This window comes from Arachis duranensis, chromosome 9 (genome assembly GCF_000817695.3).
Source record: "Arachis duranensis cultivar V14167 chromosome 9, aradu.V14167.gnm2.J7QH, whole genome shotgun sequence".
NCBI lineage: Eukaryota > Viridiplantae > Streptophyta > Magnoliopsida > Fabales > Fabaceae > Arachis > Arachis duranensis.
The window spans coordinates 34871948-34895197 of NC_029780.3; the positions used below are offsets into that span (position 1 = coordinate 34871948).

The 23250-nt window shown below is 35.2% G+C and overlaps 1 protein-coding gene across 1 annotated transcript; it reads right to left on the reverse strand.

Annotated features, from left to right (window-relative positions):
• Positions 1-1091: 1091 nt before the first annotated feature.
• On the reverse strand, positions 1092-10657 carry LOC107465414 (uncharacterized). Its single transcript, XM_052253639.1, has 3 exons — positions 10271-10657; positions 6606-6906; positions 1092-1455 (listed from the first exon to the last, which is right to left on the reverse strand). The coding sequence occupies exons 2-3, from the start codon at positions 6901-6903 to the stop codon at positions 1400-1402; spliced, it is 354 nt and encodes a 117-aa protein (XP_052109599.1). The 5' UTR covers positions 6904-6906; positions 10271-10657; the 3' UTR covers positions 1092-1399.
• Positions 10658-23250: the final 12593 nt, after the last annotated feature.

The following is a 23250-nucleotide window of genomic DNA, read 5'->3' on the forward strand; positions in this document are numbered from 1 at the left end:
TCAATAAACAAACTTTACGTAAATGAATAAGTTTAGTCAATGTGATAGGTAAATTTTGTGCAAACTTTATGAAAACACAATAAAAAAATTAAATCTTAAAAAATAATATGAATTTTTTTTTAGAATTAAATTTTTTTTATATTTTATAATAGAAATAAAAAATCTAATTAACATTGAGCTAGTCCAATATTCTAGATAATTTTGTTTTTTTAGTGTAATTCGAATTGCATCCCTTATAATTCGAATGAGTGTAATTCGAACTACTCTGGGTCAACCTGCATGCATAATTCGAATAAGGTAGGTTCGAATTACGTACGAATTTTGGCTGAATATTTTGAATTGATCAACTTCGAATTGCTGTTGGTTTGTAATTCGAATTAGTTTGATTCGAATTACATAAAAACACGCTTCTAGTTGATCCATGTTACATTTTTTGCTTTGGTTGAATCAGGTAATTTCTCTTCCATTTTGAAAACTGCTTAAATCTCACTCATATGTATAGAATTTTTCTCTTCATAAACCGTGGCAAGTAACAAAAATTTTTGCATTTACATATCCCTTCATAAACAGTAGGAAGTAACAAGATTCGGTTTATGTGTAAAAAATAAAACATGATAACTTACCACAGTTTACATAATAATAAATCAGGACACGAAAGTAACGGAATTGCAATTATTGTATTTAAGTATAAATTTCTCCCAACCATTTTATTTAGGTAAATTGTCCTAAAAATATCATGTGAATTTTTCTCTTAAAAAAATTGTACTCTTTTCTGCGATTTTGTTCCAACCACTTTTTACCTATGATTCAAACCCTAACTAATTGCATTCGCCCTTATTAGCCATAAAAAATCCTCTAATAATCAAATAGAATTCGCGCTTTCAAAATGTTTTACAAGAAACATATTTATGTTTTATCTAACGCATTCTTTGTTAAATATTAAAACAAACTATTAGGAAGTTGTTTATACATGGCATATGCTGCATTTCTTGATTAAGACAGACATTAAAAACTTGTTAGCACCATCACTTCGACTTGGAATAAGCAATAAACAGGGAAAGGAATTACGAAAGACTGTACACATCGAGAAATAGGTGATGAAATAGAGAAACAACTTATATCACCAAAGTCAATAACATGGAAATCTTTCCTGCTTTTATAAGCCTAACTCATTGTTATATAGATCAAACATATAACCGTAACAAAAATGTGATTTTGTCCTTCCATTGATGAAGGTTTCACCACTTTTAATTTCCTCAAGGTTCTAAATTTACATGCAAACTAAAACAACCAAGTACGACAGAATAATATGTTCTTGTTCCGTTAGAAATTATTTTACTAACACTCTTCTGGAGTTTCAGTGCCAAAACTTTAACATTTGTTAACAATTTTGCAGATCTCAAGCAACAAACTTGCTAAGACTAGCCGAATTTGCATCTTCATTCACAGCATCTCCTGGAAAAACCATAAAAGTAGTACATGAAAATCATGATGAATCCCAAACTTGGATGACCAACATCAAGCATTTGCAATGCTTTACTAGTTGTGACATGTTTAGGCACCAAATCAGACTTATAAAACAAATCGACAAGGTAGTTAAACTAATGTAGACACAACAAATGATGCAGCAGTCAAGCTGGCAAATAAATACTTGGAACATAGTGGATGATTAATGAGTGACATTTATGTATGAATTTTTCTCCTTATTTTTTCAACAATTTTAACTTTTAACAGTTCACTGAACTAATGTTATTGCCTCTTGTCCTGCTATCATTCTCCATCCATTTATACCCTAACACTTCCTATTTAAGACTGGAAATTTTCTCTAACAGGAGGAGTTGATGAGATAAACAGAAACTGATAATAAGTTCTTAGAACGAATCATTTTTTTATCAAAATGAAACTAAAAACAACTAACATCCACTCAACTGCCCCAAAATCAAATAGCAAAAGTAAGAAACATATTGTCATCAAGGAATAGCAACACAAATGCTTTGTGAAATAAGCCCTTTTTCCCTCGTTGAAAATTTATATCTATATTAAAACAATAAATGAAGGTAGTAACAAACTATCTCCATGGTCTTCCTAACGGTAATATATTATCACCTACAACACTTAATACAAAAATTGACAAGGAGGTTTCGATTGGAGCCAGGAGTAAGTCAAGCTAGCTCGTGAGCCAATTTGAGTTCAACTTATGGATAGGTCGATAAGCTAAGCTCATGAGTTTGTGAGCCAAGTTTGAGCCAAGATTTGAACTCATTAAATGAGTTGAACTTGAACTTGTATTTTGTACTTTTAATCACATAGGCATATATTGATAGACGAAATAAATCATAATTGATAGATAGACAACATATATATATGTTCATGTTATTTGAGCCAGCTCGTGAGCTCAATTCAACTTGTGAGCTTTTGGTGAGTCGAGTTTAAACTTTACAAATAGACTCGATTGTTAATGAGCTGAGTGATGAACCAAACTTGAACTTAGGTTGGCTCGATTCCATCCCTAATTTCAATTCAGGGTTTCTTTCCCCCTCCAAATTGAAACCTTGTTTTGTCAAGGCAATATCTGATGTTGCCAGAATCACAAGTGAAAATAAACTGTGTTCCATCCAAATAATTGACCGCATTATAAGCATACCAAAACTTCTCAAACACAAGGGATTATATGTATAACATTGGCTCCCAAGTCACAGAACTCATAACACAAAAAGAAATAATTTAGGGTTGGCAGGAGTACCTGAACTCATGGGTACCCGATCCGCCTCTACTGGGTCGGGACGGGTAATAACCCGACCCAGTGCGGGGCGGGTGCACCAGCAGGGCAGGGTCAGGGTGTACCCACCCCGGAGTGCGAGCTTCTTCTCCAATGCCTACCCGCCGGCTGCCGTCCTCCGTTTGAGAGCAGGGCTTCTTCGAATTCTCCAATGCCTGAACTTACCCAGACTCCCAGAGCAGAGCTTCTTCTTCGAATTCTCTAACGCCTGAACTTACCCGCCGGCCGCCGTCCTTCGTCTGAGAGCAGAGCTTCTTCTTCGAATTCTCTAACGCCTGAACTTACCCGCCGGCCGCCGTCCGCCGTTTGAGAGCAGAGCTTCTTTGAATTCTCTAATGCCTGAACTTACCTGCTGGCCGCCGTCCTCTGTCTGAGAGCAGAGCTTCTTCTTCGAATTCTCTAATGCCCGAACTTACCCGCCCGCCGCCGCCCTCCATCTGCCCCTAAGTTCTCTCTTTCTCATTGTGATTTGTGAATCTGCAACGTCACTGTCGCCGCAAATCACTGAATCTGCAGGTACGTTCCTATCTATCTCTCTCTCTCACTCTCTCTCTCTCTCTCTCATTGTGAATCTACAACTATAACTGTAACTGCAACATGTTAGGAATAGTAATATGCAGCTAATTAGGGGCACTAATAATCTGTAATTCTGGAACTCTGTTATTCATATGTTTGCTTATCATTCATTTACTCGGTAACTCTGTAACTGCAACTGCAACTTATGTTAGGAAGAGTAATATGCAGCTAATTAGGGGAACTCATAATCTGTAACTCTGGAACTCTGTTATTCATATATTTGCTTATCTTTCATTTACTGTGGAACTCTATAACTCTGTAACTGTAACTGCAACTTATGTTAGGAAGAGTAATATGCAGCTAATTAGGGGCACTCATAATCTGTATAATCCATATTTACAAATCCAATGGCTTATGCCTTGATACCGTTTTATATGCATAACATACTTCTTCAATTACTCCATATTTACTAATCCATTTGTTTATAAGATTAAATCTAGTTTATATGCTCTATTTAGTCTTTCACAGCGCTGTATTATTATTTGTAGCAACTTATGTTAGGAAGACTAACATGTTTATTGTCATCATATATTACTTGCATTGTTTTTGTCTGTTTTTATTTTTGTTGCTATAAGTATTTTTATTTTGTTTAATGCTACTTAGTTTTTTCAATTTTTTTTATGTAGGTGTTTTAAGATTATTTCATGACTAATAATGCTAGAGAAGACACACAAAGCAACAGTGTTGCTCCTCTCCTAATAATAATGAAATTGAAGTTCAGAGTAATGATAATCCAACTTCAGAAACTCCACAAGCAACAGATAATAATGTCTCAACTCCAGAAGGATCAACTCCTATTGAAGGTGATAATAAGGCTAATGTTAAAAGTGCTTATTGGGAGTATTTTGATCGTTTGAAAGTTGAAGGTGAATAGAAGGCAAAATGCAAATTTCGCAAGAGTGTGCTTAATGCAAATCCGAGGAATAGTACCAAGTTATTGAAGGCAATCATCAATTGTTGAATCAATAGCAAAAACAATCACAAATGTAAAAAGTGAATGAAGATGGCTCTGTGTTTGATCCTTCATACACAAAAAGATGTGTTGCCGAAATGATTGTCTTGCATGAGTATCCTTTGAGTTGTGTGGACTACCATGGATTGAGGCGAGTGTTTGCTTCAATGCAACCAACATTTAAAGTGCCTAGTCAAAACACAATTAGGAAAGACATCTTGAAGATGTATGGGGATGAGAAGCTAAAGTTAACTCTTCAACTAGATGAAAATAATAGTAGAGTTGCAATAACTAGCGACATGTGGACTTCTAATCAAGAAAAAAGATACATGGTTGTCACGGCTCACTATATTGATAGTTCGTGGAAGTTGCATATGTGCCTATTGATGTACTTCAAAAAATTTATAAACTTTTATACATTGTGTTGTCTTCATATGTTGATTTTCATTAATCTAAAATGCATACATGTTTGTTTCTTTTCAGCTTTTGTTATGTTCCTTGTCCACATACAAGTGAAGTTCTCACTCAAACATTGATTAAAAAAACTATTATAATGGAACATTGATAAAAAATTATGCACTGTTACATTGGATAACTGTTCTATTGATGATACTATGATAGATGAACTGTTGGAATTGAGTTTCAATTTGAAAAAATATATCCAGATCCAACAAAATGTTCCAAGCAAGATGGCAGAATTCATCAGTTCTGTAATGAGATGGTTAATGAATGCAATAAAAAAATGAGTTTATGATGTGTCACATATTGGTATAAAAGAAGTTCATGAAAGTGGAAATGTAATCTATTTGGGCGTGATGATTATATGGTATATCTTAAAAGAAAAAAAAATGACAAGGAGTTCATATGTGAATATTGAGTTTGATCATTATCTTGAGGAGGAAACTCATCCTCCAAATTAACCTAACTTTAATGTTTTGAAATGATAGAAGAACAATCAGATGAAACTTAAAATTCTTGCAAAAATAGCCAAGGATATATATTCTATTCCAGTGTCAACTGTTGCCTCCAAATCTGCTTTCAGTACAAGTGGTCGTGTAATTTCTCCTCATCGCAGAAAGCTCAAAGAAAACATAACTAAAGCTTTGATGTGTGGCTAAAGTTGGTTGTGGACAACTTTGGGAAGTAAAGGTAATATATTATTTAATCTTCATTTATGTTAATTTTTTACATAATACTAATTCATTTGTTAATTGCTATCTCTTTCAATTTTCAGGTTTAAATCTTGACTTTCAAACTTTTAATGACGATCAAGATGTGGAAAATGATCAAGAATAAGGATTGAAGACTCCTTTATATCTAATGTTGTAATTTCTTTATTATGGTGTTAAATTTGTAGTGATCGGACATTAGCTTTTTTTTATTTCATGTTATTTGACATTGTATGAATTTTATGTTTGTATTTTAATTTATTTATGAATTTTAAATTTTTATCTTAATTTATATATGAATATGTAAAAATTAAAGTGTTATTTAACTTTTATCGGGGATGGGAGGGGCGGGCTCGGATAGGACAATTTTTTTCCAATATGCCAAGAACATCGCTAGCAGAAAGCCCCATTGTTACTTTTGATGCATTGGCAATGTTTCATCAACGGATAAGTGAAAGCCATTTCGTTAACATCTTGACTCATCATACGACAACAATACTTAGTCCTTTTATTGAGTCAACAAATACTAAGTGCGTGCAATTAGTCTGTAAATTGACCCAAATTGCTAAAATAGTTAGTCTGAAGAAAAAATCAAAATGATTTTATTGAAATACAAGGGGAAAATGCAAAACAAAACCCTCTTGAACATGATATCGATTTGGGTAGACAAGACCAAATGATGTTAATGTTACATAAGAGGTTCGACGAAATGACACTGGGCTACAACAAAATGTTAAGTTGTCAAACAAAATAACACTAGGGGCAAGATATCAATCAAGTTGTCAAACAAATTTGAGAAAGACGAGGCTTTAAAATTGGATGTACAAACCAACAAGGTCGACTGAATACTAAACATCAATAGACCTACAGAATTCCTCCTACGTCTATGAGGCTTTTATGCTGACAGCTGTTTATCCAAGTGCCAATGGGATATGCACTTCTTTGCTAAGTTCATGAAAAGTGTCAATGGATACACAGTGTAAATCAAATCACTATTCAAGTAATTTAATTGAAACTATTACCTAATCATATCCATGCATCATTGGATGTTAAAACATTTATATAACTTGAGTATACAAACTAAATCCAAATTAATTGCTTCCAAAATTAGGGTTAGCAAGTAAATTACCGGCTGTAGAATGCGGGGTTTCGCCGTAGATGGCCTTGAGCCTATGCAGCGGTACGAGGGCGTCGTCGCTCGCGGCTTCTGCGTAGAGCTGCTGCTTCCAATTCCAAAGAGTCCTTTTAATATCCTTATTTGATTTTACAAGAGATGCTTTCTCAGTCTCCAGAGCCTCAATTATTTTTTGCTGATGGAATGATCTACCAGCCAGCACCATAAACGAAGCAGCGAGACAAACATTGATCACCGTATTGTTGTTCGAAGCTTTCCTTGCACTTTCAACTATCCTATTAACAAACTCCATTGCCTGAAATTCAAAGAAAAACGGTTACGAAAAACACAATTTAACACTTAATTTAACAAGTCAACAGAATTTTACAACATAACAACATAATTTAACAATTTAACATTGAAATTAATGGAATTTAAAATACCACTTGGTGGATGACGGTGGCGCAGAAGCAGAGGGCACCAGCGAGGGAATAAGACAACGGTGGCAAGGACGAGGAATTAGGGGTAGAGGGAGAAATGAGTTGGGAGGCAGAGATCGAGAGTGAGAGAGGCTGTGAGTGTGTGTAGGGAGGGAGAGCGATGGCGAGCGAGGGAGAATAGAGAATGGAGTGTGGAGATGGGGACAGCGAGAGAGATGAGAGGGTTGAGATTGAGGGTAGCTGGCTAGCGGCGGTTAAAGTACTTAGGGTTATTTCAGGAATTTCACTAAGAAAATTATTTAACATAAATTCAGCAAACAGATCTTCAAAATTGAAAGAAATTTGTAAACCAAATAAGGATGTGTTATGCTAAAGGAACAAGTGTTTTTGTTAATTAAATTTAATTAAATTGATCTAATATTTATAAAAATTATTTTCATTATTTTTATTTAGTTATTCATTCAAATTTTATTGTTCAATTTAGCTGGACACTTCAACCTTTGTAACATGTACTATTTTTCAATAAAAAATACTACTAGATTTATAATTTTTTGCATACGTAAATTTCATAATTTTAATTTTATTTTATCAATTTTTTATTTAAAAGAAGTTAATCCTAACCACTCCTCGCACCTATTTTATCTCATCCTATTGGTAAGAGCAGATACTTAATTTTTCTTTGGAACAAAATATACAAATTAAAAAAATAAAAATACTATGTACGGACATAAAATTAGTCGTCAAATCAATTAAAATAGATCGTTAAAATTCAAAGTAAATGATTCAACCACTTCTTAAGTTTAAAGAATGTCAAACTTAAAAATTTAATTTGTTTTGACAAATACAAAAGTCAACCATCAATAGAAATGACACAAGATAAAACACTTTGAAAATGACTATCAGGTTGAATAATTATGGACATAAATTACATTCTGAAAATAATTTAACATAAAACAGATTACTTTAGTCCACAAAACTACTAGTTAAGAATCATAAGTGAATTCTAGACTATGAGCGTCTAACTTTCAGACAACCACATAACCATAATAGCTTTGCAATAATAATAAACCAAATGTACAAAGTGCAGAACATGCACAATACCGCATTATATATTATGTGACATGACTATTTGTAGTGATCTTTTAGTATTATGATCTATTTATTAATCCTCATTGTATCTCGCCAAATAACACAATCAATTTCCTTTAGGAAATTTCATGTTTCTTATGAAATATCTCTCAAGATATAAACGAAATCACAATCAAAAGTAAGCATGCTGTCAATTTAACCACCTAATTACACAAATCACATCATAAAAAGTTAGTCCTCTGCCATCCAAAACTAGTGTAAATGTTACCAGGAAAATATGTCCAAAAATTAAGAGTTAGTTAAAAATGTTGTTAACAAAGAGTTGGTTTAGTTGACGATTTACAAATGCCACAAAGGAGGCCTAGAGGGAAATTCAATAATTGTTTGGTTTGCATATTATTATTATTATTATTTTAAATCAAATAACTCAACATAACAACGTGGATCATACTAAAAAACAAGAATAAATGACAGAAAATAAAACGACAGACATAAGTTTACTATTCTTATGTTATCTCTATCATTACTTTCAACAACTACAAGGTCAACCACCACTCTACTACTTATAACTTTTGAGCAATCTGTTAATTTTGACAACCTCTACTATTTTATTCTAAAAGACAGTCTAATAATCCAAATAACATAGCAAGAGCCAATCAACCTCTTTTTTATTGACACTGTTATACAACTCTCAAAGTGTTATTTTACAATTCTTGAGGAAGTCAAAAGTAGTCCAAAATCAACCATCAAAGAACACCACACTTGTCAAGTAAATTCACAATTAAAAAATAAATACTGAACAGCTTCAACATCCTTCGTAGAGAGCACATATACTGATATCAAGGTTCTGAAAACCGGACCGGTCATCAAACCACTTTTGTTACTGGTTCACTACTGATTCACTGGTTCAACCGGTGCAACCGTAGTTCAACCGAAAAAACCGTTAATAAATAAATTTAAAATATCTTCCAAATTTAAGGCGCCACATGAAATGTCAACAACCAAAATCATATAATATTATCAAAATACAATCACAAAAATAACAAAAAGAAATATCCAAATTTGAAATGTCAACATGAAAATTTGTCATCAATCATCAAAATCTACAAAAACTTGCTGCAGACAATTAACATAGTTATACTTCCATTAAAAATGACTGGATTGAATCACAGTGCACAAGTTCAAGACAGAGGATATTGCCTTAATGTAGCTGGGTCAAAAAAATAAAACAAAAAATGATAAGTGTTGCACAACAAACACACAATAGAGCCTGAAAAAAAAAATCCAACGCAGGAGGAGAGGCAGGGCCAATGCAACCAAACAATGAAACAATTTTTTTTTTTTAAACAACAGAACAATGAAAACATGAATCATACAATCACCAATTGCAAATTTTTTCTTCATAAAAACAGAACAATGAAAACATGAAAGCATATAATAAATCAAAAGATCACCAATTGCAAATTTTTGTAATAACAGAAGTTAGAACAATGAAAAATGAAGCATATAATAACTCATACAATCCCCAATTGGAAGAGAATATTGAAAACATTCAGCATATAATAACTGAGGCAGAAAACAGTCTGAACAGAGCATATTGAAAGAGAAAAAATGGAAGATAGTCACCATCTAAGCAAATGCTACTTGATTGGCAGAAACCATTATTATGAGCAAGAAAAATGCTTCTTGATTTATATTATCATCCATAACTGAAATTAACAGTTACAATCTAAGCACAAGATTAAGAAACTAACTCCTATAAGAATTAAGAAACCTGTAATTCGATTCCAAAGTTTTGTTAACGGAAATAACATGTTGATAACATAATCGCTAATCAAATACTAAAGTGACGTTCATTTTTGTTTTCAATAATGATTAATTACAAAACTTCTTTTATGATTTTGCAAAGTAATCGCCACCAAACCCCACATCTAATGAAATCAAATAGTAATTAAAAAAGGAACACGGATAGTATTAGATATAATGTTTCTCCTACAGAAACCATAGCGTAACTTAATTCCAGCAAATTCACTAAGCCAGTATCTATTTATCACAAGAATCAGTATCAATTTATCATCAAGAAGTAAGCCAATAACAGAGTTAATCAACCAAGAGTCCAAGAACAAGTAAGAACAAGCACTGACTGATTACCTTCGGCGAGGATAGTGAGCAGATATTTATAGGAGAGGGAGCAACAATGTGACGCGGAGAAGCTGGCGGCAGCGACGAGCACACGACGGACGACAATGGAGGCTGGCAAAGAAGCTGGCAACTCGCGAAGAAAAGAAGCTGGGGGAGAACGGTGGAACGGCGGCGGTGAGAAGAACGACGGCGACAATGGAGGCTAGGGTTTATCACTTTTTTTTTTCTTTCTTTGAGAGAGAAGCTTGGTTGAAGGTTTCAAGGTGACTGAAAGCAATGGCCGGCGGCGCTGATTCTCACTCCCTGCGGCGGTGGGGGAGACTTCTGTGACCTAGGGTTGTGATTTGGGGGTGGGGGACTGCAGCGCAGAGGAAATGGGGGTGAGGACCGAAGAGAACCTTGGCGGGTTCTACTTCTTAACAACGCAAGGTCGCTTCAAGAGAACCGACCGGGTCCCGGTTCAACCCGACCAATCGGTTTCTAATTGATTTAGCGGTTTCTAACCTGTTTTTTACAATAACGGTTTTTAAGGCTGAACCGAATCGCATTAGTGTTCCGTTCGCAGTTATACCGGTCGAATAGGTCAGTCCGATCTAATTTTCAGAATCATGACTGATATACAATATCGCTTTGTTTAATAATATCCAATAGATTCAAATGATCTTCAGTGATAACCCAATCAATTAAAACAAAACAAGTAAACACAACTCATAGAGGAATCAATTCGCTCCAAATCTCTTTATTGTGTTTATAGCATGCTATATCCTCTGAAAGAGTTTTCACTTACAAAACATACATAAATGAATTAGTAGAAAATACATTTATTTTATCAAACTTCTACAAAAATTCATCCTCTCTTCTTCCTATCAATTTAATTGGTTATAAAAATTCCGTGAAGTTTGTCTAAAAGCTCCAACTCATATTGACAAAGTTTTTGCCTCCATTAATAGTTCCAAACGCATTTAACTTAATCCCAAAACTCATTGTTTCCTATAACAAATTCTTTTTTTGTTTGAGATTGAGAAAAAAAACTAAAAAATGAGGCTTTCAAATTTTCAAACTATAATTACGTATTATCCTAAAATCTAGTTCTTTTTCCATCTCCTACCTCTATAGTAAGATCATTGGCCATTTTTTTCATATGTTAGTCCTTAATTTGTAATTGACAAATGTCTATCTATGGACTTCCTAAAAAGATCTAACTCGACATTATATCATTAGAGTTCAAATTATTGTAAGTACACAACTTTCTTTTATAGTGGACAATCTTCTTTAAAAAACTTCCACCACTATTTATAAACAGTGCAATATTAAGAATAACTGTATTTACAAATCTCAATTCTCTTATCTTCTTTGGTGCTATACCATCCTCCTTCTTACTAGAACCATGTTAGAGTTTTTATTCTCTTGATCCTAAGAATTTTCTTTGGCATCGCTAAGATAGTAAACAGACAAACTACAACTAAACCTTGGACTTTTACTTTCAACAACCTCAGTTTAATTTCTCCTACTCCACCTTATTTAAAAGAACTAGTAACATTGTAGTCTTGTGATAAACTAAAATTTTATGGTTTATCCTATAGTAAATTTGATGAAATTTTATCAATTTTCTCACATTTATTCATTGAAATAGCATAGTTTTATGAATTCTTCCTAATTTGCACTTAAGATTGAAAACATGCTTTTTATGCTCTTAATTTGCTAAATTTAATTCACTTTAATTCCACTCGATGCTTTGATGTGTTTGTTTAGTGATTTCAGGCTTAGGAGGTAAGGATTGGATCAAAGAAGGGAAGAAAAAAGGCATGCAAAGTGGAGAATTCATGAAGAAATGAGGATTTGGTGGAATTCATGGCCACGCATTTGCGTGCCTCACCCGTTTGCGTGAGGTAGGATTTCGTCAGGCCACGCATACGCGTGACTGATGAGCGGATATTTTATACGCTTTTGGGGGGTAATTTCATGTAGATTTTAGTATATTTTAGTTAGTTTTTAGTATATTTTTATTAGTTTTTAGGCAAAATTCATATTTCTGAACTTTACTATGAGTTTGTGTGTTTTTCTGTGATTTTAGGTATTTTCTGGCTGAAATTGAGGGAGCTGAGCAAAAATCTGATTCAGGCTGAAAAAGGACTGCTGATGTTGTTGGATTCTGACATCCCTGCACTCGGAATGGATTTTTTGGAGCTACAGGAGTCCAATTGGCGCGCTCTCAATTGGGTTGGAAAGTAGACATCCAGGGCTTTCCAACAATATTTAATAGTTCATACTTTGCTCGAAGATAAACGACGTAAACTGGTGTTTAACGCTAGTTCCATGTTGCATTCTAGTGTTGAACGCCAGAAATAGGTTGCAAGTTGGAGTTAAACGCCAGAAACAGGTTACAACCTGACGTTTAACTCCAGAAATAGCCCAGGCACGTGAGAAGCTCAAGTCTTAGCCCCAGAACACACCAAGTGGGCCCCAGAAGTTAATTTCTGCACTATCTATCTTAGTTTACTCATTTTCTGAAAACCTAGGTTACTAGTTTAGTATTTAAACAACTTTTAGAGACTTATTTTGAACCTCATGACATTTTTAGATCTGAACTTTGTACTCTTTGACGGCATGAGTCTCTAAACTCCTTTGTTGGGGGTGAGGAGCTTTGCAGCGTCTCGATGAATTAATGCAATTATTTCTGTTTTCTATTCAAACACGCTTGTTTCTATCTAAGATATTCATTTGCACTTTAATATAAAGAAGGTGATTATCCGTGACACTCATCACCATTCTCAACCTATGAATTCGTGCCTGACAACCACCTCTGTTCTACATTAGATTGAATGAGTATCTCTTGGATTCCTTAATCAGAGTCTTCGTGGTATAAGCTAGAATCCATTGGCAGCATCCTTGAGAATCCAGAAAGTCTAAACCTTGTCTGTGGTATTCCGAGTAGGATTCAGAGATTGGATGACTGTGACGAGCTTTAAACTCGCGAGTGTTGGGCGTAGTGACAGACGCAAAAGGATCAATGGATCCTATTCCAGAATGAGTGAGAACCGACAGATGATTAGCCGTGCGGTGACAGTGCACCTAGACCATTTTCACTGAGAGGACGGATGGTAGCCATTGACAACGGTGATCCACCAATACACAGCTTGCCATAGAAAGAGCCTTGCGTGCGTGAAGAAGATGACAATAGGAAAGCAGAGATTCAGAAGACAAAGCATCTCCAAAACTCCAACACATTCTCCATTACTGCGTAACAATCACTAATTTCATGCTCTTTTACTTCTTACAATTGAAACTAAAGAACCCTATTGGTATCCTGACTAAGAATAATAAGATAACCATAGCTTGCTTCAAGCCAACAATCTCCGTGGGATCGACCCTTACTCACGTAAGGTATTACTTGGACGACCCAGTGCACTTGCTGGTTAGTTGTGCGAAATTACATAGTGTGAGTGTAATTTTTGTGCACCAGTGACATCCCGCGTACGTGTGACACTTGGCACGTGACTAACTTAAAGAAAACGTGAATGGTGATTTCTGAGCTCATCCAAGCCCAAATCCAACTCATTTCTGAAGTATTTGAGGCCAAATTCAAGAAGGAACAAGGGGAGAGTAATTAGGTTTAATTAGAAATATGCTTTAGGTTAAATTCTAAAAAGAGAAGCTCTCTCTTCTCTCTAGAATTAGGATAGATTAGTTAAATTTCTTTTAAGTTTAGGTTTAATTCTTGTCTTGATTTAGTTTTCCTTGCTTGTTATTATTCTAGCACTTTAATTCTTGAAGTTTTATTTGTTATTTCCTTTATTTTGTTGTCTTTATGCTTATGAAACTCTTGTTACTTTTGATTTTTATTTAATGCAATTTGATGTTCTTTGTTTATTGATGTTTATTTGAGTTATTGTTATTGTTATCTTGAATTTGGTAGTCATAGATTTTATTAATTCTTGCTATTTATTATACTTTCCTTTTATGTCTTCCAAGTGTTTGAAAAAATGTTTGGTTGGTTTTTAGAGTAGATTTAGATACTTTTGACTTGAGATTGAGGACTTAGGTGCCTTGATGTCATTGATGTCTAGTGTCATTGGTGATTTAGGGTTATTAGTTGGTTTTATGACCAATTACGTACGTTCACTTGACTTAACCCTCCAATGTTAGAGAAAAACTAAGTAGAATTAACTCTTTGTAATTACCATGTTGTGGTCAATGATACAAGATGAAAATCCTTGACTCTTGATCCTTGCCATGAATAGCCTTTTAGCATTTATATTTTCTTAGTTGTTAGCTTTACTTTCTTGCAATTTATATTTCTTGTTTATCAAACGAAAAAACCCCAAAAATTTTCATAAATAATAATATGCACACTTTCCTGCAATTCCTTGAGAGACGACCCGAGGTTTAAATACTCTCGGTTTTTATTGGTTTGACTTAAGTGACAAACAAAATTAAACTTTGATTGAGGGTTATCTATCGGTTTGGATCTATACTTCAACGAGATTATTTTTGTGAAAATTCCTATCCGACGATTTTCCTCACGTCAAGTTTTTGGCGTTGTTGTCTGGGAATTGAAAATGTACGCTTGTTATTGATTATTATTAATATGTTGATATTGTAAATAGCCTTATTTTTGGTTTATTTGTTAGTTTTTGCTAGTTTTAGGAATTTATTTCGCTATTTCTTACTAGTGTTTGCTTTTGTGTTCTCTTACTAATATGCAGTCTCATCCTTTTGGCTTTGAATTTGGTTACAACTATATTGCATGAAGTACGAACTTCAATGATGGTAGACGCTATGGGAATGATAATCAATTGAGAGAGGAACTATATTCTCATGAATAGACTTCATGGTATCCGTACCAATTTTCTATATCTAAAAATGATCGTAATTCTCCCCATAGTGCATCCCAATAGGAACTAATTTCGCAACATTATTCTCAACCTTACTCAGAAGCCTCAAACCACCAAGTGCAAGAACCGGAATAACCGGCTTAATAAAATAATAATTTTTAACTGCTCGAAATAGGTTTGAAAATATAGAAATGATATTTTTGAAAATAAAAAGGTGAAGTTTGAATTCAATGATTTTTTTATTGGGAAAATGTATCTTTTGCAAAAATTTTTTGTAAAATTGCGTACCAGTGCTTAAGCCGATAGTACCGGTTCTAGTCTGTCCGGTACCGTGTATTGAGAAAAGTAAGATTTTGAAAATTGAATTTATTATTTTGAAAAAATAAAAATAATTTAAAATTAAAAATCGGACGCTAATATTAAAGGTTTTGGGCCAAAGTTGGGCCAAATGACCTAAAATGCTAACGAGTTGGATCGGACCCAAGTTGAGCCCAAACCAATATATATAAACCAAGTTAATGAGCATTTCAGCTCAGTTTTACCCTAACAAAGAGAAAGGGGCGCTGGTAAGGGAAGAGAGGAGAAGATGGATTGCTATTATTCATCTCCTCCTTCTTTTGGCCATAACTTGAGCTACGAAGCTCCAATTGACGAGCCGTTTGCAGCCACGCGAATCTCTTATCGAGCTCTTCATTTCTATCTAGTCATATTTGGTAAGATTTCGAAACTCAAGCTCCAGTTTCTCCAGTTCTAACAATTTCGTGTTTTTATGTTTGGTTTTTGAATATATTTTGCGATTTTGGTTATTTAGGGGTAATATAGCATTGGAATATTATTGGATTTTACTCCTAATATTGTTAGATAAGGTAAGTCTCTTCAATATCTTGTGGTTTGATGTTTTGGGTTAGCCCTAGTGATGTTTTTGTATGTTATATGATGTTAGATTAAGGTTTGATATTTGTTGGAGTGAGCTTGATGGTTTTGGAGCTTTGAGTTTGAGCTTGGTATTTTGAGTTGTGTGGAAATCAACTAACGAATAGTTTCGGTTTCATTTATGTAATATGTAATATTATTGGACACTTAGGCTAGTGGCCTTTAAGATAGGTTTGAATGATGTGGTTGTATGATTATTTGTATGTACATGTTATGCTTGATGATGGTTTGGATGGAGGTTAAATGAGTTTACATGTGATAATATATACACAAATGATTGAGGAGATTTAATGAATTGAATGGATTGATTGATGATAATGGGACTAATTGGATGAAAGATTTGATATATGTAGCATTAATGATTATTGGAAATATTGAATGGTGGTATTAAGGAACTTTGGTGTGAATTTAGGTTGAACTTGAAGTTGAATGAGGTGAGTATTAAATGGTTTTGATAGTTAGGTAATTGATAAATGATTGGGGAGTGTCTATTGTGGATTTTGGGTTATTTTGAGTATGTTTTGAGTTGGTCTGATTTTGAAGTTTTGAAAAACTAGAGAATTGTCTCTTTTAGTAAAAATCTATTTTTAGTGAATTTTGGCAGATCATAACTTGAGCCTCGATTTTTTAAATTGATTTTATTTTAAATTGAAGATAATTTAAAGAGCTTTAAAATGATATAAAGTTTGAGAATAATATAGTTTTGTAGAGGAAGTTATGAGCGTTTGAAGTTTGGTGCAAAAATATGAAAATTCTGCAGCTTAAAATTTTCCCAAGTCTGCTAAGGCATGTGTACGCGGACCTGTGCACGCGACGCTATCATTGGCCATTGCCAAGTGCTCTCGCATATGCGGGCACTAGCTTACGTACGCGAGCATGTGTTTTCAAGGTTTGCGTACGCAAACTTTTAACACACGACGCAAGCATTCCATTCAGGGTGGAAAACTCGCGTACGCGAGCAGGGTGTCACGTACGCGATCACCCACTTTCATACCCTTGCATACCCTTGCGTACGCAAACAAAGGACTTGCGTATGCAAGACCCCTATTTTACTGAAAATGTATTTTTCTTCACTTTTAAGGGTTCTCTAGCTTTCTAAACTTTCTTAACTTCTCATTAAGGCTTGTGGTTAGTAATTAAGCCCTAAGACTATTATAGATGGGTTTATGATTTGAGATTAGTGGATTTATATACGAGTTATAGAATATGGTGACTTAGGCTTGGTATGTCAGTTGGGTGGATTTGTCTTGTGAACTAATGGGGAGCCGGGTTGATGATGAACTTGAGATATTGATGATAGATGATGAGATTGGAACTTGAAATGAATGATTATGGTTAATAGAATGAGTATGAACGGAAGTGTACTATGAGCAGTGGCCTCTAAGAAGGATTATGTGATTATGACTTGCATTGTTCTTTGTCGTAGGGACTGTGGCAGTCTCCTGCCTAAGTTCGGATGTGAGGGCTATGGTAGTCTCCCGCTCATGTGACATGCATTGTTTTGGTAAGTTACTATGCACCTCGGGCAAGGGCTATGGACTTCTCCCGCTTGTCGAGGTAGCGGTGCTAGCGTAGGGGTCGAGATAGTCTCCCGTCTACGTTGGGATGTGAGGGCTATGACAATCTCTCGCTCACATAACTTTTCTGTCGCAAGAGTGAACTCGGGCATTATAACCCAAAACAGTATGCCGGGCACTATATCCAAAGGTCAATAATGTGCAGGGGACTATATCCCTGGCGTGGCAGAGAGGTGATGTCCTCGGAGATGTGTCGGGTTGGCATTTTGAATTGTCAAGTGATATCACAAGCCAAATATGATAGACATTCATCATATGCATCTTTTACATGCTTGCCTACTTTGATTACTTGAGTTATGCCTATTTGAATAACATACCTAAATGCTACTTGATTTACCTGTTATATATGTATACCATTTGAGTTTTACTTGTTTGCATTATATGTGTTTTAATGGCGTTGAGGAGGATTGGTAGGCGAAGGTGATGGGATCGCATGGAGGGTAGGTTTGTGAAGGCTGTGGGACAGCAGTGACTATTTTTAGTTAGAAATCCCTTAAGTTAGAATACCCTATTTATGGTTTATATATATTATGTTGTTAAGCTTGAATATTTGTTTTTTATGTGAAGTTCTAGGATTGCTTTTGGCGTCCCAGAACCTTATATCTTACATATTAAGCATTGTTACCATATTGAGAACATCCGGTTCTCATACCATATGTTGTTCGTTTTTCAGATGCAAGTCGCAACCCACCTCGATGAGTTTGCAGATATAGTGACAGAGCGGAGGATCTTATGCACTCTTTTGTATTTTTATTATTTGTTGTAGTACTTTCTCTCACCTTTTTATTTTATACTTTATGGCCTTTGATGCTTTATTTGAGAGATAAGTTGTACAAGCTGTTTTAAACTTCTAAAACTCTTTTGTATTTCAATTTGACTAGCCGGCCTAAACTCTGCAGGCTGTGACTAGTCCTCTTTTTGGTAGATCATACATGTGGTTTTGTCCATGCTTATGCGTTTAGTTATCTTGTGTGAACGCTTGGCGTTTCGTAATTCAATTTTCTGCGACTTTGAGCTTTATTCCTTCATCGGACTTCTAGTTATATAAATTTTTGGATATATATTATATATTAAAAGCTTTAGGACTATCGTAGCACTTTGTTATCCTTTGCTTTACGACTAGAAGTAAGGCTTAGGGTAACGGGGTGTGACACCAAGCACCTCCATATGATCCTAACCCATATCCACCATACCAACAACCGTATAAACCATACCTAGAACCACCCCCATTTCAACATCAATACTCCCAATAACTACCAATTTCACATATACCACCTCAATACTCTCACCAAGATGAACTACCTTCCTATTATAAAAATTTTCTCCCAAACAATGAACCCTTATCTCTACCTCAAACAATCATGAATAACACTTTCATTTCATTCCTCGAAGAGCAAAGGGAATGTTGTACCATTCTTTAAGAGCGACTTGAAGCTCAAAAGAGGCAAGTAGAATTCATGGATACCTTGACTAAGGTAGTAAGCAACTTAGCCTCACAACGCTTAAGCACTCAAAGCACTTCTATTGCCACATGTGGAGAATCAAATGAAAAGTAGACTATGAAAAAAAGATTAGAAACTAAAGTGGAGGATAAGGAGTGGGATTTTGTATTGGAACAAGTGGAGGAAGCCGAAATTGTTGAAGAAGAAGTGGTGGTTGAAGATTTAGGAGATGTTGAATGCTCATGAAAATCTAAAGTTGTAGAGCCTTCTTTTGAGAAGTTTGAAATTGATGTTGAGGAGGATAGTGCACAATATCCAAAGTGTAACACCCTACCACACAGAGTCTTATGCTTAAGTCATAAAATAGAGGTGGGGAGGTATTACGACCTCTAAAAATAAAATTTAGTACGTATAGTAGTGTAAAAATGTTCATAACTAGGGGCCTTTGGAGAAAAGGGGGTAAAATCAAAATCGATAAATCGAAAAACACAACTCTCCGATCGATAACGTAAACGGAATAGATATATGATAAGCTAACACGATAAGATATACAAGAGAGTGGCAAAAATACAAATATCAAGACTCAAAACTCGGTTTGCAAAGATAACCGGTCCGAGCATAAAAGGTATACATAAATATATAAGGAACTTCCCAAAAGATAACCCAAAAGACAAAATACAGAACCTGTTTCTCCAAAACAGCCTTGACGGAGGCAGAAATTGACCGATTAAGAATTTAATGGAATAAATACGTTGTAAGTACAGTTCTTAACTAGTGAAAATTCACTTATCAATTTAAAAGGGTTGTCACAAAATTAGAATAAAAATACTGGGAGTATGAATCCCAGGTCGTCTCCCAACGAGTTGACAAAAGAGTGCAGCTTATTGGTCAGAGGTTTTCCAAGACATTTTGAGTTTGAGAAACAGGAAAATAAATAAGAGAATTTATATTATTTAAATAAAGATCTTGACCGGGAGAAGATTAATTGGAAGTTCTATCCTTGTTGGATTTTTCTCAAGATCAATTGATAATTGGTAGTTGTTTCCACTTAGTTATCCTTTACTGAATAAAGGAAGGTCAAGTAAGTTGGAAGTCAACTTCTATTCACAAGTTCTAATCCTCTCCCTTGGGAAGGATTAACATCAGTGACTAGAGATTCAACCCATAATAAACGCAATTACAATTTGACTCTTGAGTATTCCAACTCAAGGTTCTCCTTTTAATCAACTCCCAATCAAGTTGGGAAACTACTCCATTATTATAAATGTAGACTTCATAAAATTAAAAGGGAAAATAAATAAAGACATGATAAACAATAATCAAAAGATCAATTAAAAATAAAAATAGTTCTTGTATTAATAAACTCTAAAAATAATCCAATTGTAACTCTGGACAAATTAAGGATATGAAAAAGTAAGAAAAAGTAAGAAAACAAATCCAAAAGCAAACTGAAAATTCTAAGAATTATGAATGTGTAGTGTGAAAACCTAGGGGAGGAGTGAAATCAGAACTAAAAACTAAAAACTATCCTAATGAGAATCCCCCCTGAGTCTCTGCATGTTCCTCAGTTTTAGTCTGTGTTCATGGGCCAAAAACTGGGTCAAAATGCTGCCCGAAATCGCTCCCAGCAGGTTCTGCAAATTCTGCAGATCGCGCATGTCACACGTACGCGTCATCCACGCGATTGCGTCATCCAGCGTTTTTCCTCGCCACGCGTACGCGTCATCCACGCGTTCGCGTCATCCGTGCAGATTTCAATCCACGCGTTCGCGTCAGGCACGCGAACGCGTCACTGCAATTTTCTCATTTTGCGCGGTCGCGTGAGCCATGCGTCCGCGTCAGTGTTTGCTGGTCATCTCCTTGATTTCTTGTGTTCCTTCCATTTTTGCAAGCTTCCTCTTCATTCTCTGAGCCATTCCTGCCCTATGAAACCTGAAACACTTAACACACGGATCACGGCATCGAATGGTATAAAAGAGAATTAAAATACACAATAAAAATATCTCTAGGAAGCAAGTTTACAACCATAGAACAACTTTGGGAAGGAATTGTAATATCATGCTAATCATATGAATAAGTGGGTAAAGACTTGATAAAACCACTCAATTAACACAATATAAATCATAAAATAATTGTTTATCAGCCTCCCCACACTTAAACATTAGCATGTCCTCATGCTTAGTTCAAGGAGGTAAAATAAATGAGTAGGGGAAATGTAAGACCCATGCAATGCAATGCAGCCTATATATATGAATGCAACTATATGATCTTTGTCTACTTGGTTAAAAACAAATAAGTTCTTTAAGACATACATAAATCAAATTCCACTAATTCAAACTATACAGTAAAAATAGGTAAATGTGTAAGAAGACAGCTCATAAAAGCAGGGAACATAGGATCAAGTATTGAACCCTCACTGATGGTGTATGTGTACTCTAATCTCTCTAGTGTATAGGGTAATCACTCTATCCTTCTCTAATCTTGCTTTCTAAATTTTGTTCTTCTCCTAACCAATCAACAATATTCAACGTACCAATGCAAACATCATGAGGTCTTTTCAAGGTTGTAATGGGGCTAAGGTAAGGGTAAGGGTATATATATAAGGCTAAGTGAGCTAAAATATGAATCTTTAACTAACCTAAGCTCTCACCTAGTATACATACACTTTATATAACTCTAGAATCATGCCTAGCTACCCATAATTTCTCACTTTGCATTACATACTCATGTTTCCCATTATTTTATCCTGACACATTCCCTTATTAACCCTTGTTCCCACAATCTTCCCATACTCAATTAACACACAATTTATATCTTAAGCTAACGAAAGATTCAATTGGGATATTTAATTATTTTTTCGCTTAAGGCTAGTACTGTGGTAAAATATAGAACATATGGGATTAAAAGGCTCAAAGTGGCTGACAAAGGTAATTTAAAGGTTAGGCTTATTTGGGATAAGTGAGCTAAACAAATAATGGCCTCAATCATATGCATGGATATAACACATTAAACATTGGACATATAGGATGAAACAAAATATAAATTACAATCATAGAGAAGTAAACACACAAGAATAAAATGTTTATGGTTAAATAGTGTAACCATATAAATAAGCTCAAAATCTCACGGGTTGTGTGTTCTTTAGCTCAAAAACCATGTTCCAATTACAACTTCAAACAAATTTAACACAAAAAGTTTTGATTTAAATTAGTGAAATTTTTCAAAAATAGGGTCTTAAAAAGAAACTCATTATATTTCAACCAAATAGAACATGCATACAAATAACCTATTATTAAACAATCTATCCTATCCTAATCAAAAGAAAAAAATAACTAATTATCCTACTTTATTGATGTTAGGGAAGAGAAGTTATCTCTGGAAGTCAGGTACTGACTGACCTCCCCACACTTAAGGCTTTGCACCGCCCTCGGTGTCATCTGTCAGGAACAAAGGAGGGCTGGTAGCAGTATCTCCATAGTCGAGACCGTCACGGCTCCCTGTGCTGGAAAATAAAGTGGAGTCCGGAGTGTCGGGGTCTTTGTCAGGTCTGTGATTTCCTGTGAGTAGCTCTTTGAGGTATTTTAATCGGCGCTGGTTGCGGCACTCTCGTAGCTTCACTTTCTGTTCTTGCCGGTCCAACCTCTCTGGTATCTGATGGAGCAGCTGATTTGTTGAAGGTGCTTGTGGTGTGGAAGGAGGAATGTCTTCAGCCTGTTTTGCAGGTTGGCTGGTAGTGGCTGCTGGAGGCCTGATATATTTCCCGTTAGGGACGTACTGATCACTCTGTGGAAGCACGACTCTGGTGTCCCCAGTTCTATAGGAGACTTTGGCTGCAGAGACGAGATCTGAGACCGAGGCAGAAAAAGGTAAGTTGCCCACAATTTGTACGTGTCCCACGGCATTCTGGATGTGTCTTGGTAAGTTTAAAGGCTGGTCTGTAATGATACACCAGAGTAGAACAACCATGTCTGCAGTGAAGGAGGACTCATGAGTACTCGGAAAGATGTAATACAACATAATCTGTGCCCATACTTGAGCTTCTAAGGTAAGTGCGGAAGCCGATATTCCCTTAGGGTGGGAGCGATGGTATCCATAAATCCATCTGGTGCCAGGTTGTGCGATAACTCTGAACAGCGTCCCAGTCAAATTGGTATGTCTGGCGCTTGAGTGCGGCTTCTTGAAATTCATCCAATCCTTCTGGA